A 14,966-nucleotide genomic window follows, 5' to 3' on the forward strand; every position below is an offset into this window, starting at 1 on the left:
TTTAAAAGCGATCGGGGTTCCAAACCATGAAGGGGAAAACTTTTCAGAAATTTCCAGTTTGGTACATGTAGTAGTTAAGGGTGCTACATGTACCCAGCGAACAAAATGAAAAATCTGGGTTTTGGTACATGTAGCAATTAAGGGCGCTACATGTACCCAGCGAACAGAAGATTCAATTTGAGTTTGGTACATGTAGCAGTTAAGGGCGCTACATGTACCCAATGAACGAAATCAAAGAAATCTGGGTTTGCTACATGTACCGGGGTAAACGCTGGTACATGTAGCACCTGGGTTTTTCAGCACGAATTGTCAGCTTTCAAAGGCAAACACAAGGCTTCCAAACAACGATCCAAAGCAAGTTTTGGACCCCAAATCAACTCATAAACATACATAGAAAGTTAGAAATCCCTACCTCGATTCAAGGAGCGAAACCCAAGAGATTCGAATGAGCCCTAGCTCCAAACCTTTGAAATCAACCGAAATCCTCTCCTCCAAGCTTAACCCAAGGAATTTCGAGCCTAAGAACGCCATTAGAAGGTCGAATGAAGGTTGATCTTTAAGGTTTTGGAGGTATAAGGTGGAGTTTTGTGAGAATGAGCAAGAGAGAGACGTTATGGAGAGGAGAGAGAGCCGAGAGTTTGAGTGAGAGTTTGGAGATAAAATGATCTCCTACCACTCACACCACTATAAATATACTCACATATTTTGCAAATCACACACACACCCTTCTACTAACAATTGCATCATTTTAAACCACAATTCAAATATTCACCACAACATCCATATTTTCCCAATTAAGCATTTAATGAACATTTAATTACATATATAATAAAATAAAATAAAAATACGAGTCTCTACAGTCTATCCTCCTTGAAGAAATTTCGTCCCGAAATTTACAACTCAAAGCCAACAAGATCATATGTCAAGTAATCATGCTCATGCTGCTACACATGTAACCCAAACAACAAGTTAACAATCATAAGGTTAAAATTTTAAGACTCACATTGATTAATTCGGAAACAGTTGTGGGTACTTCTCTCTAATTTCGTCTTCCCTTTCCCATGTCGATTCTTCTTTTCCAAGAGTACTCCAAAGAACTCGCACTAACGGAATGGTTTTACCCCTCAAAATTTGCTCGCGTGAATCTAGGATACGTATCGGCTCCTCCCCATAAGATGCATCGGCTTCCAACTCTAGTTTGGACCACTCTAGAATGTGTGACGGATCCGGCTCGTACTTTCGTAACATAGACACGTGGAACACATCGTGAATGTTCGATAATCTGGGTGGTAATGCCAATCGATACGCGACTTCCCCGATCTTTTCGATAATGTCAAATGGTCTGATATAACGTGGTGAAAGCTTACCCCTATGCCCAAAACGAGACAGCCCCCGACGCGGCGACACCTTTAGAAACACATGATTTCCCACTTCAAATGATAACGGCCGGCGATGACGATCGGCGTAACTCTTTTGCCTACTTTGTGCGGTTATCAACCGTTGACGAATCACTTTGACTTGCTCGGTGGTTCTCTTTTGTGCTTCTAAAAGGTGTTGACGAATCGCTTTCATACTCTCAGAGGTTTCTTTGATCAAATCCGGCCCAACTAACTTAGCCTCGCCCAACTCGGTCCAACAAACAGGTGATCGACACGGTCTCCCATACAAGGCTTCATATGGCGCCATCTCGATACTAGATTGGTAGCTATTATTTTACGCGAATTCGACTAACGGTAGGTGATCTTCCCAACTACCCCAAAAGTCCACAACACAAGCCCGAAGCATATCTTCCAAAATTTGTATCGTTCTCTCAGATTGTCCATCTGTTTGAGGGTGATACGCGGTACTAAATAACAAGTTGGTGCCAAGAGCAGCCTGCAGACTCTGCCAAAAGCGCGCAGTAAACCTTGGATCTCAATCCGACACGATAGAAACGGGTATCCCATGAAGACGGATAATCTCGCGGATGTACAAATGACTAAGCGTATCAATGGAATCCGTAACCTGGATCGGTAAGAAATGCGCCGACTTGGTCAATCGATCAACTATCACCCAAATGGCGTCATGCCCCCTCGGTGACCTCGGTAAACCAGTGACGAAATCCATGGTCACGTTCTCCCACTTCCACTCGGCCACTGGCAATGGTTGCAACTCCCCCTCAGGTCGTTGATGCTCAGCTTTGACTTGTTGGCACGTAAGACATTTGGACACAAAGACAACGACATCTCTCTTCATTCCCGGCCACCAGAACTGTCGACATAAGTCATGGTACATTTTCGTTCCTCCCGGATGCACGGCTAACGGTGAGTGGTGAAATTCCCTCAAAATTTCCTCCCGACATGAAATGGGTACGAACAATTTTCCTTGGTATCGCAAACCTTGATCGGCATGAATCATCCACCCCTCTCGAGCATTTCTGCTAAGAAACTTGGTGTGAAACTCTCCCGCTTCTTCATCTTGCTGTTGGGCCTCAATCACTCGCGTCGACAAGGTTGATTGAATAGTCAAATTGCACAACGTAACCCCATCTCGAACCTCCTCGAAATGCAAAGCATATGGCTTAAGTTGTTCATCGTTTTCCACTCGTGGATGGCCAAACTCGCAAGCTGTGTTGATTTTCTACTCAATGCATCTGCTACCACATTCGCCTTACCCGGATGATATTGCAACTCAAAGTCATAGTCCTCTAAGTGTTCCATCCATCGGCATTGTCGCAAGTTAAGCTCCTTTTGAGAGAACAAGTACTTAAGACTCTTGTGATCGGAAAAGACTTCGAATCTCTCGCCGTAAAGGTAATGATGCCAACCTTTTAAAGCAAAAACGACGGCCGCAAGTTCTAAGTCATGGGTAGGGTAGTTCCGCTCGTGAGTTTTTATTTGCCGTGATCCATACGCCACCACTCGTCCCAATTGCATCAAAACGCACCCTAACCCTTCTTTCGAAGCATCACAATACACGGAGTAACCAACTCCCCGTTCGGGCCTAATCAAAAACCGGTGCGGTAGTCAACCTTTTCTTCAATTCCTAAAAAGCCATCTCACACGCGTCACTCCAAACGAACCGAGTCCCTTTACGAGTCAATTTAGTCAACAGAGCCGCTAGACGAGAGAAATCGAGTACAAAACGACGATAGTATCTGGCCAAGCCTAAGAAACTACGAATCTCGAACACATTTTTCGGTCGTTGCCAATTCATTACGAACTCTATCTTTTCCGGATCAATGGACACCCCATCCTTCGATACAACGTGACCCAAAAACTTGACCTCGAACAACCAAAACTCGCACTTGCTAAGCTTAGCATACAATCGGTGTTCTCTCAAGAGTTCAAGGGCGATAGAAAGGTGAGTTTGGTGTTCCTCCTCCTAAGGCGAGTAAATAAGGATATCGTCCACGAGAACAACTACGAAACGATCAATATAGGCACGAAAGATACGATTCATCAAATCCATGAAAGTTGCCAGTGCATTCGTCAAACCAAAGGGCATAACAACAAACTCGTAGTGGCCATAACGAGTGCGAAAAGCGGTTTTAGGAATGTCTTCCCTCCGAACTCTCAACTGGTGGTAACCGGACCTCAGATCAATCTTAGAGAAACAAATGGCACCTCGAAGTTGGTCAAACAAATCGTCGATTCTAGGCATAGGGTACTTATTCTTAAGGTGACGCGGTTCAACTTACGATAATCGATACATAGGCGAAGCGACCCATCCTTCTTTTGAGCAAACAAAGCGGGTGCTCCCCACGGTGACGTACTCAGACGAATAAACCCCAAACTCTCTAATTCTTGCAATTGAACCTTCAATTCTCTCAACTCGGCGGGCGCAAAACGATATGGAGGTACGGAAATAGGAGCAATGCTAGGAAACAAATCGATAGCGAATTCAATCTCTCTCTCTGGTGGTAAACCGGGTAACTCCTTTGGAAATACGTCCGGAAAATCACAAACAACAAAAGGTAGCTCCCCACGCACGGACACATCCTCATCTAATGCCAAACTTGCTAATAAGGCATACATTGACTCACGCTCCCGGGACTCACACAGATATGGTTCTATCGGTTCCTGACGCTCCCCGAAGAACTCGAAACAAGAACCCCCAGGTGGACAAATACGGACCCGATGCTTGAAGCAATCTATAGTAGCATGGAACGTCGACAGCCAATCCATTCCCAAAATAAGGTCGAACCCCGACATATTCAGCACCATAAAATCAAAAGTAAAACGACGATCTAGAATAATAAGCTCACAATCCCGGCAAATGCGATCTAACGACGACCTACCTCCTATAGGCGTGTCAACAAACAATGGAGGACTAATACTCTCGATTTCCAATTCCAAAGCACAAGCAAAAGATGCAGCAATAAAAGAATGCGATGCTCTAGAATGGAATAATACTCTAGCGAAAGAGTTAAACAAGAGAAATGTACCCCTCACGACCGATGTTTCCGGGGCTTGAGAAGTGACAGGAGGTGGTGGAGGTAGAATGGCAGATGTGATAGCAAAAGCCCTCCCCTGAGTAATCTGACCCTAAACATGTCCACCCCGATGACCAGAACCCTGAGTAGGCGTAGACGAACTAGCTCCCCTCTCAACCTGAGATCCCTGAACTGAAGTGGTCCGACGAAAGTGAGACTGTTGCTATCTCTGAGTACCCCGAAACGACTGCTGGCCAAAACCTTGTCCACCCCTCGGCTGCTGCACCGAACCTGACTCACTACGTGCCCCTTCTCCACGTGGGCAATTTCTAGCAAAGTGACCGGGCTTCCCACAAGTAAAGCACATGTTCAAAAGTCGCGGGCATTGGGCGCGAATGTGCCCCGTCTGACCACACTCGTGGCATACGATTGAGGGTCTATTGGAAACTCCCCGAGTCCCGAACGAAGAAGAAGGTGGAGGCCTAAAATTTGACGGACCCTGTGAAGTCGACGATTGATCTCATTGTCTCTTTCTCCCTTGACTACCGAAACTTCCCGACGAAGAACTCACACCTCCCATTGGCTGTCTTGGTTCCCAAACATTAGGATTTTTGGGTGTCTCCTTTGGTGTCTCAATGCTCCGTGCACACTCAATGACTTCAGAAAACTTCCCTTTGCGTTGTGCCACAACAAACTTCTTCACGGTCTCATGCAACCCCCTTTCAAATCGCCTACACTTCCTCTCTTCGGTTGCCACTAACTTCGGCGCAAAACAGGACAAGGATTGAAACTTCAAAGCATACTCCAACACCGTCATATCCCCTTGTTCCAACTTCTCAAACTCTTCCCTCATTTGTTCATGACTCGTTTGCGGAAAGTATTGCTCCTCGAAGAGCACCTCAAACTCCGCCCAAGTTAAGTTCTCAATATCTGGCTCATTTGCTTGAGCCGCGGTCCTTGCCGCTCTCCTTGCATCTTTCCTTGATTCCAAGACCGGCTCCCACCACTCATTCGTTTCCCTGATAAGCTGAACGGCTACGATATTCACTCGCAAGTCATCCTCCGTTATCTGAAGAGCCCTGAAAAGTTTTCGAATTTGAGCTAGCCAATGATCGACCACAAGAGGGTCACTGCTCGACCCATCAAACGTAGGTGGATTTCTACGGCTGAACTCCCTCATTGCTATCATAGCACAACTATCTGCGCTTTCTCTAGGAGCAGGATTTAAAAGGTTTGCAGCCGCAACGAAATCCCTAGCAAACGGATTTTGAACAACTGGTGTTTCCTCTCCCAGACCATGTCCGGCCCCTTCCCCCGGATTACCATTCGGATTCTCCCCATGTTGGCAAAATTCATCCTCAACCGGTGCCCCTCGGCCATGACCACGGCCACGGCCACCCCTTCTTCCGATCTCACCTGCTCTAACACGCGTTCTCGGAGGCATCTAGTTACAGTTATAAGAAAAGAAGGGTTCATCAACAACAACATTATCTCATGAGGTCAAAGCCTCCAACTATCCCAACATGGGTCGAAACAACTCTACGCCACTCTACTGTATTAAAATGCAATGCCACATAAGTCATGTCATATCGATGCACACAAGCACACATATGTCATGCAAAAGGCGTGATATTTTGAACCCATAAGACTGGAAGTCTCCCCACGGTCTCAAAGTATTCAAACCTAGATGCTCTGATACCAATTTGTCACGCCCTCGATTTTCAACATAATTAAGTAATACATTTTAAATAAAGAACCTCGCCTATCATCTATATATTACCCAAAAAAGTTCCCACCTGTCTTAAATTAGAAATCAAATCCCCACGATCAAAGGTTTACAACTTTGGCGCTTTGGCCCCAAAAATACATAAATGCAAGTACGATCCTGTTTAGAATATTACAAACATTTGGTCAAAAGTATTAAGATAATGAGTTACAGTTACATCTCTGGCGAAATAAAGTTAATACAAAGATGCTAAAGTAACTACATGAGGTTAGCTTCCAAAAAGTCTTTCATTCCCAAGCACACATTGCATGCGAGCTATTGTCCAGCGTTTGAACCTGAAAAGAAAGATTAGGTTGAGCTACACTAGCCCAGTAGGAAAATCTCTACCAATTCGATGTATGAATATAATGATACGGGTAAGAGGGATGAAGTCAAGAGATTCAGCTCAATCAATGGTCAACAACAAACTCACAAGAGTGCCAATAAGATCATTCTATGATGTGCCTTTGTCTTAATATGCTAACTAGTTCACAAGACAATAACAACTCTAGCAATCTCGAAGCGGCTTTCTATCACCAATTTCCACCATCGGTATTTCCACCCCTTGCGTCGCCGTATAACAATCATGAAGGTTATCTTATTTCCACCCCTTGTGTTACGTAAACCCTAACAACTTGGATCACCGTATTACCACCCCTTGCATTACGTGACCCACTTGAGTCTCCGTATTACCACCCCTTGCGTTACGAGACTCCCTATCCCAACTTCCGATACATACGACTACTCTCTTATTCACTATGCTAGCTATGAATTCCAAATGATCACACTCATACAAGGGACATCTTACAACATGTCAACAATGTCACAAACGAGCCATAAACATTCACAAGTAACCAACAATTAATAGGATGCATTATAACGAAGTCTTTACCATGTAAACCCTATTCGTTTCTTACTAACGGAAGACCAATGGACCAAAGGTAACATTAATCAATCGTAGGAATTTAATTGAATGTACTTGAGATAGGTTTGGAACTCAAGAGATTCAAGGAGCGAAACCCAAGAGATTCGAATGAGCCCTAGCTCCAAACCTTTGAAATCAACCGAAATCCTCTCCTCCAAGCTTAACCCAAGGAATTTCGAGCCTAAGAACGCGATTAGAAGGTCGAATGAAGTTGATCTTTAAGGTTTTGGAGGTATAAGGTGGAGTTTTGTGAGAATGAGCAAGAGAGAGAGACGTTATGGAGAGGAGAGAGAGCCGAGAGTTTGAGTGAGAGTTGGGAGAAAAAATGATCTCCTACCACTCACACCACTATAAATATACTCACATATTTTGCAAATCACACACACACCCCTCTACTAACAATTGCATCATTTTAAACCACAATTCAAATATTCACCACAAAATCCATATTTTCCCAATTAAGCATTTAATGAACATTTAATTATATATATAATAAAATAAAATAAAAATACGAGTCTCTACAGGACCTCAAGGTTGTCCCCCGTTTCTCCCCAAAAGCCTCTGAAGAAAAGAACTCGATATGAAGAAGGAGGAGATGCCCGGGAGAAGGATAAAGAGCCCATCCACATCTCCGAAGAAGAAAGGGGGGAAGAGGAGTAGGGACAGGAGACCGTAGAGGGGGAAGGTGGGCGTTGGGTGCACCCAAGGGAACTTCCCTGGGCTCCAGAATTCCGTCACTACGCCGGGCGCCAGATCCACCATGCGGATAGCGTCAAAAACCTCGGTATGGCGTTTGGGATGCTCCGAGGAAGCATTCATTTGAGGGACACCCGGGCTGTCAAAGGCTTGACTGAGGATATTACAGCGGAGATAGCACAAGCCCTTTTCACTGTAAGTTAGGATTGTTCCCTTTGATTTGGGTGTTTGCACTTTGTGAATCCTTCAATTTTCTATTGGTTGGCTGGCGCCCAGGCATTGGTGGTCAATGAACGATGCAAGGAGCAAGAAGGGGAGATCGAGAAGCTGAAACGGGCCCTTGCCAAGAGGGAGGATGACTTGAAAATAGGTCGGGAGACTTGCAACCTCTACCTCGCAGACTTCTAAAGATGTGATCGAGAGATGGTGCTTGCCGAAGGCCGAGCTATGAAGGCCGAGGAGGATGCAACAACTCTGAGGGTCACGCGGGCTCAGGAGGTCGAGGATGCGAGGAACAAGGGCTACGATGATGGCTGGGATGCAGCTGGAGTGGAGTATAAGAAGCAGGTTCTGGAGATTGAGACCGAGCTCTACAGAGATCGATTCTTGGACGGACTTCGGTACGATCATGAAGCTTTGGTAAGTAAGCTCAATCTACCAAAAGACTCCGAGCTCCGATCTGTTCCCTAGCCCCCTCCCTTAGAGCTCGTGATGCCCGAGGAAGAGGATGAGGTGGTGCCGAACCCGAAAGAACTGCAAGCACCCGATGACCAGGTTGATCCTAACGCCCCTGCTTCTGTTGATGCATAGGAGAACTCCATCCCTCTCTTTTCTGGAAAATACTTTGAACATTTTGATTTATTATTTGACTGGACGGCTCCGGACATTTGGAGTTTGCAGTTCCAAAGTTTGTAAGTATTTGTTGTGATAGGCGCCGAACATTTGGCCGAAGCCTGATCATTTGTAATGGTTTTAAGTAGGATTTGAGCTTGCGATCCACTGTGGTTTTTGTGAATGAATGCTTTCTTTTCCCGAATGTTACGTTTATCTTTGAAATGCTTGTATGAATTTATGGTTGCTGCTCGGGTGTTGTTCCCCCTGCTTTGGTAAGACTTGTGCAATTGTGAAACAAGTTTAAACGAAGCATGAACCGAAACAGTCGCCAAACGTAAAAGGTAGTTCAGAAAAAGATGGTTTGTGGGTGCCTCATGCTTCGAGCGGATCTGCTGCATACACAGGCAGGGAGGCAACCAAAGCATGGGGGTCGAAAGGGGCCGAGTGACCTGATCCAAAGCAAGTATTTAGTAATTTTGAATTTTCATGCCCCTGCTTCGGGTTAGGGTGCCTCGGCTAATTGTTTGCTAAATTAAATGAGGGATGTGCAAATTCATTAGCCAGTAGGACTGCTAGGGGATTTGGGCTGGGGTCCCGAAGGTGAGATGGCGTTGGCTAGAACTTCGGGACGCAGTGAAACCGAGCAGCGAATGACTATAGGTGGGTCGGTATAAGGGGCTCGGGAAAAAGCTGAGTATCTTTAAAGCGAACGACTGTAAGTCCAATCGACCACTAAGGTCGGGGAGACTTTGAGGGAGTTTTGCCCGAGGGTATTACCCAGGAGAAGACATAATCCCTGAAGTCGAAATAAAACGGTCCGATCGATTACGAACCGACCGGGAAAAAAGTAAATAACAGCAACAGGAAAAATGAGCATTGGCAAGAAAAGACAATTTCTCATTGATACTTGTTTGGTACTGTCATTACATAAGCAGGTTGTCCTCAAAACAAAATTACTTAGATAAAAATCGATAGAAAAGAAAGTAACGGGTCCCCGGCGCCGAAGGGCTGCTAGCCATAGAACTTCTTCAAGTTGTTTCCATTCCATGTTTTAGCGATGGGAGAACCATCCAGTTTCTTCAACTTATAATTTCCCGAACCAAGGTGCTTGAGGACTTGATAGGGGCCCTCTCAATTGGGCATTAGCTTCCTTTTCTTAGACTTTTCCACCACTTTTTTCCAAACTAGGTCGTCGGGTTTGAACGACCTAACACGGATGCTACGGTTGTAGCCTTTTGCAACTTCCTATTGGTACGACGCGAGCTTGATCCTTGCATTTTCCCATTCCTCCTAGGCCAAGTCGAGATCCGAAGCGATGCTGTCGTTGTTGACCGATTCATCGAAATTTTAGTACGCATTATTGGGAGCCCGACTTGGAGGGGAATAACCACCTCCATTCCAAATGCCAATGAGAAAGGGGTGCGGCCGGTGGATCGCCGAGGTATAGTACGGTACCCCCAGAGTAACCTAGGTAGCTCCTCGGCCCATTTGCCTCGGCGTGACTCAAGTCGGCGCTTAAGTCCAGACGAAATTGCCTTGTGTGCAGCCTCGGCTTGCCCGTTACCCTGAGGGTAAGCCAGAGTGGATGTGACTTATTTGATGTCGTATTCGTCTAATAGGGATCGGTATTTCTGACTGATAAACTGCCGTCCATTGTCTATGATAATGGCGAAGGGGACCCCGAAGTGTGAAGTGATATTTCGCCAAACGAAACGAATGATGTCTGTTTCTTCGATGGTTACAAAGGGCTCAGCTTTGACCCATTTCGAGAAATAGTCGGTGGCGGTTAAGAGAAACTTGAATCCTCCCGGAGCAACGGGGAGCTTACCGACAATATCCATGCCCCATTGAGAAAAAGGCCAAGGGCTGGTGAGAGGGCTAAGGTCCCGAGCTGGGTGGTGGATGATAGGGGCAAACATCTGGCATTTCTTACAACGCTTGACAAATTCTTCAGAATCCTTCTTCATTGTTGGCCACCAATAGCCTTGGGAGATGGCTCGGTGAGCGAGGGACCGTCCATTGGAGTGGCAACCGCTATCGCCAGCATGGAGCTCTTCAATGATGCCTTGTACTTGGTGGGGGTGTGCAACCAGTAGATACGGACCGGTGAAGGACCTTTGGTAGAGCTTACCGTTCGGATTGAGCCAGAAGAGAGCGCCTTTATTGCGGAGTCGGTGAGCGTCCTTCTTGTCGGGAGGAAAGATGTCATCTCGCAGGTAACCAATGATTTCATCCATCCAGCTCGGTCCGAGCTCTATGTTAAGTACCTCTTGGTTCAATATTTCAAGCTCAAAACTGGGCTTGTCAACGGAATTGAAGGAAATAGAACGGTGTCCCAAGGAGGAGCAAGCCGAAGCGAGCCCTGCAAAGGTGTCGGCATGGGCATTATGTTCCCTGAAGATATGTTCGACTCGGATAGCTTTGAAATTCTTCATGAGTCGAACAGCAGAGCTAAGGTAGGTATGCATTCGATCGTCCCGAGCTTCGTATTCCTCGGAGAGTTGGTTGACTACTAATTGGGAATCACTGTAAACCACGAGTTCTTCCATACCCAGGGCCTCGGCCGTCTTGAGTCCTGAGATCAGTGCTTCGTACTCAGCCTCGTTGTTAGAGGCTGGGAAGTTGATAGAGAGGGAGCTTTCATGTAAAATGCCGGAATGGGAGAGGCAGATGACTCCGGCTCTTACGCCTCAGCTGTTGGAGGCGCCATCGACGTACATCTTCCACACATTTCCATGAAAAGCTTCCATGCTGTGCTTGGGCTTGCCTGGAGTATGGCTTCGGTGCTTGGAGCTCGACCCGAAGCGGGAGGATCGGTTGGAGTGAGTTCAGCGATGAAGTCGGTGAGGGCCTGAGCTTTGATTGCTGTCTGAGGCTGGAAATGAATTTCATAGTTCGCGAGCTCGACAGCCCATTGAGAGATTCGGTTAGAAATGTTCGCCTTCCGGAGGAGATTTAAGAGGATATTCGGTGAGGACGACGATGCGGTGCGACTAGAAGTACGGAGCAAGCTTCCTAAAGGCTGAGATGAGGGCAAGGACAAGTTTTTCCAGTGGTAGATAACGCATCTCGGTGGGGGTCATTGTCTTACTGGAATAGTATATGGGTTGGTGCTCCCGTCCTTCTTGTTGGATGAGCACCGAACTTATGGCGTGCAGAGAGACGGCTAGGTACAGGAACAAGTCCTCCTGATCCCGAGGGGTGACGAGGAGTGGGGTCATGGAAAGGTAAGTCTTCAACTGCTGGAGGGCTCGATCACAGTCTTCTGTCCAATTGAAGCTCTGTCGGCTGCCCTTCAGGAGGGTGAAAAATGGCTGGCATTTGTCGGAGGAACAACTGATGAATCGATTCAGGGCGGCGGCCATGCCTGTTAAACGTTGAACGTCTCTCTTGTTGTGGGGAGCCGAGAGTTTCTCAATGGCAAGTAGTTGAGCGGGGTCAGCTTCGATACCGCGTCGGGAGATGAGGTGGCCAAGAAATTTACTGGAGCTTACACCGAAGGCTCATTTCTCGGCGTTGAGGCGGAGCTTAAGCTTTTTGAGAATTTTGAAGGCTTTGGCGAGGTGGGTTAGGTGATCACTGGCAACCATGCTTTTGACTACCATGTCGTCAATGTAAGCCATCATGGTGTCACCAAGTAGGCGCTCAAACATCTTGGTTATCATTCGCTGAAAGGTGGCTCCGGCATTTTTCAAGCCAAAGGGCATAATGAGATATCCAAAGATTCCGTGAGGGGTGATGAAGGCCGTATTTTCAACGTCTCCTTCACTCATGGCAATCTGATGGTAACCCCGGTAGGCATCCATGAAACTGAGTCGGGCCTGACCGGCTGTGGCGTCGATGAGCTGGTCAATCCGTGGAAGGGGGAAGAAATCTTTCGAGCAGGCGTCATTGAGATTGGAATAATCAACACAGACTCGCCATTTGTCGTTCTTCTTTTTGACCACCACGGTGTTGGCCAACCATCTAGGGTATTGCACTTCTCGGATGACCTTCACGTTTAGAAGTCGGTTGACTTCATCTATGACAGCTTCTAAATGGATCGGGGAGGATTGCCTTGCTTTTTGCACAACGAGGCGCTTGGCTCAGTCAATGTTGAGCTCGTGGGAGATAAACGAGGGATCGACCCCGGGCATTTCGTATGGGGTCCATGCCAATACTTCTATGTTCTTTTTGAGGAAGTCAAATGTCTCGTTTCGATCGGTATCACTAAGTGAGGAACCAATGAGGAAGAAATGGGAGCCATCTTCGGTGATTGGGAAGGTGACAAGGTATTATACTGCTTTCTCGTCGGCAGGTCTGCTGACGTCTTCTAGAACTGAGGCCTTGGGGATCTCAATAAGGTTGACCCGAGAAATCTGCTTACTGTTTCAAACCGTGTTGACATAACATTTTTTGGCTGCGATTTGATCTGCGTACACATCCTCTTGGCGCCCATTGGCACCAATGAAACAGACCACCCGGTGATAAGTGGAGGCAATGGCCTTCAACTTATGGAGCCAGGTGCGCCCGACCATTGCGTTGTAAGGGCTAAGAACGTCAACCACCATAAACTCCATGTCAAGGACCACTGAACCGACGCGAACGAGGAGAGTGATCATACCGAGGGGCCATACCGGGGTTCTGCTAAACCCGATGAGGGGAACTTCGGAAGGACGGAGGTTGGTATCCGAGAGCTTCAAGTCTTTAAACAGAGAGTAGTACATGACGTCGGCCTAGCTGCCCTGGTCAACATGGACGCGTCGGACGTTATAGGTTCCGATGTGTAGTGTGACTACGAGGGCGTCGTTGTTCGGGAGCTGAACGCGGTCGAGGTCTTTCTCGGTAAAGGTGATGGTCCACTTGGAGCCATCGTCGGTCCTGGGGCGCTTTAACTCGGGACTGAGCAACATGACGTGCTTGGAAAAAGTGTCGTCATTCAGTTCAGCACGGATGATACGAGCGGCCTCGGAGTTGAGAGGTCCATGGATAACATGGATCGTTTAAACCTCTTCTTCGGTATGGTTTTCGGTGCGCTGTGCTCGGGCCCTTGTCTTTTCGTGGTCAATGAAGTTACTGAGGTGGCCCTCCGCGACAAGCTGCTTCAAGTAAGCCTAGAAGGGCTTGTAAGCAATGGTAAAGTGACCTTGCTCGTTGTGATAACTGCACCGAACGATAGGGTTTTTGATTTTCCCATTCTCGGTGCCAAGCTTTTGGTTCAGGAAAGAGAAGAAAGGCTGATCTTTCACCTGGTCGATGATCTGGTAGATTGGAGAGGTAAAGACTCTCTTCTCGGCTTTGAAGTCGCTAGGCTTCGGTCCTTTCCTTGGTGACAGCTTGATGTTGTTGACCTGCTTCTTAGGGGTTGAAATAGGTGTGGGAGTCAGCGCGACCGCCGAAGCTGACGCTATCTTTGTGCTCGTGGGTTTCCCGATGCCCCTCTCAGCCTTTGATTTGATAAGTTGGCACCATCCTTCGATGCGAGTCATGAGGTCTTTCATGGAGTTAGGTTTATGGCGAGCTCGGTCATTGTAAACTTGTTCGTCCTGGGAGGTAAGACCGAGCTTAAATCCTCAGGCCGAGATGACACCGTCACAGCCTTCTATTTCATTACACATCTCCCAGTAGTGACCGGCGTACTGACGAAGTGTTTCATCGTTTCGCTTTCGGAGAGCGAGGAGGGAATCGATTTCCTTCTCGTGCTTGTTGCTCGTGACGAACCGAGCCATGAAGGCATCGCATAGGGAGTCGAACAAGGAGATTGACTGAGCATGGATCTGGTTAAACCACGTGAGACCCAGGTTATCGAGGCTGGCGGGGAAGACCTTATATAAGAAGGCATCGTCCAAAGGTTCGTTTCGGAGAAAGAGGGACATGACAAGCTTGTACTGTACCAGGTGAGTGTATGCCTCAATTTTGCCATCGTACTTGGCAAATTTGGATTGGGTAAATCCCTTTGGGGGGGTTACCGAGTCAATTTCTCTTGTGAAAGGAGAGGTCATGCGTCTTTCCAATCTGGCGTCGCGATGAGGTCAGATCGAACGGTCGAAACCGTCTGGACGCTCGGTCGCGATACACTTCTTCGGGGCAAGTTGATCCAGCCTATCATACTCCTTTCTCTTTGGAATGACGCTTGCCGACTTACGGGGGGAGCGCTCGTGGTGGTCTCTTCGGCGGCTATCCCAAGGGGAAGGCTCGAAGCGCTCGGTGACTGGGCTTCTGTTACGGGTTTCTTTAGGGTGAGAGACGTTGGGGCTACTGGTTCGGGCATTTTTCAAACGCTCATGGTACCCCTTTGTCTGGAGCTCCAAGAGGCCGTCATCTTCCTTAGCGGCCCCTGTAATGCTTGGGGT

At 47.2% G+C, this 14,966-nt stretch overlaps 2 protein-coding genes across 2 annotated transcripts; both read right to left on the bottom strand.

The window, feature by feature from the left end:
• Positions 1 to 1,008: 1,008 nt before the first annotated feature.
• Positions 1,009 to 1,686, bottom strand: LOC131317416 (uncharacterized). The gene has a single exon (XM_058346972.1). The coding sequence runs from the start codon at positions 1,684 to 1,686 to the stop codon at positions 1,009 to 1,011; it is 678 nt and encodes a 225-aa protein (XP_058202955.1).
• Positions 1,687 to 9,006: 7,320 nt separating this feature from the next.
• LOC131317417 (uncharacterized) lies at positions 9,007 to 11,999 on the bottom strand. Its single transcript, XM_058346973.1, has 4 exons — positions 11,775 to 11,999; positions 11,353 to 11,656; positions 10,568 to 11,248; positions 9,007 to 9,083 (listed from the first exon to the last, which is right to left on the bottom strand). The coding sequence occupies exons 1-4, from the start codon at positions 11,997 to 11,999 to the stop codon at positions 9,007 to 9,009; spliced, it is 1,287 nt and encodes a 428-aa protein (XP_058202956.1).
• Between the last annotated feature and the right edge of the window lie 2,967 nt (positions 12,000 to 14,966).

The sequence above is a fragment of the Rhododendron vialii genome, chromosome 2a (assembly GCF_030253575.1).
Source record: "Rhododendron vialii isolate Sample 1 chromosome 2a, ASM3025357v1".
Taxonomy (NCBI): Eukaryota; Viridiplantae; Streptophyta; class Magnoliopsida; order Ericales; family Ericaceae; genus Rhododendron; species Rhododendron vialii.

Excerpts from the sequence above, each read along its gene's own strand:
- LOC131317416 (XM_058346972.1), bottom strand. The coding sequence starts at position 1,686 with ATGGCGCCATATGAAGCCTTGTATGGGAGACCGTGTCGATCACCTGTT.
- LOC131317417 (XM_058346973.1), bottom strand. The coding sequence starts at position 11,999 with ATGGCCGCCGCCCTGAATCGATTCATCAGTTGTTCCTCCGACAAATGC. Across the intron at positions 11,657-11,774 it reads CTCTGCACGCCATAAGTTCG|CCTTTAGGAAGCTTGCTCCG; the intron begins GTGCTCATCCAA and ends CCCTCATCTCAG. Across the intron at positions 9,084-10,567 it reads TGAAGAATTTGTCAAGCGTT|GTCACTCGGCCCCTTTCGAC; the intron begins GTAAGAAATGCC and ends GCTTTGGATCAG.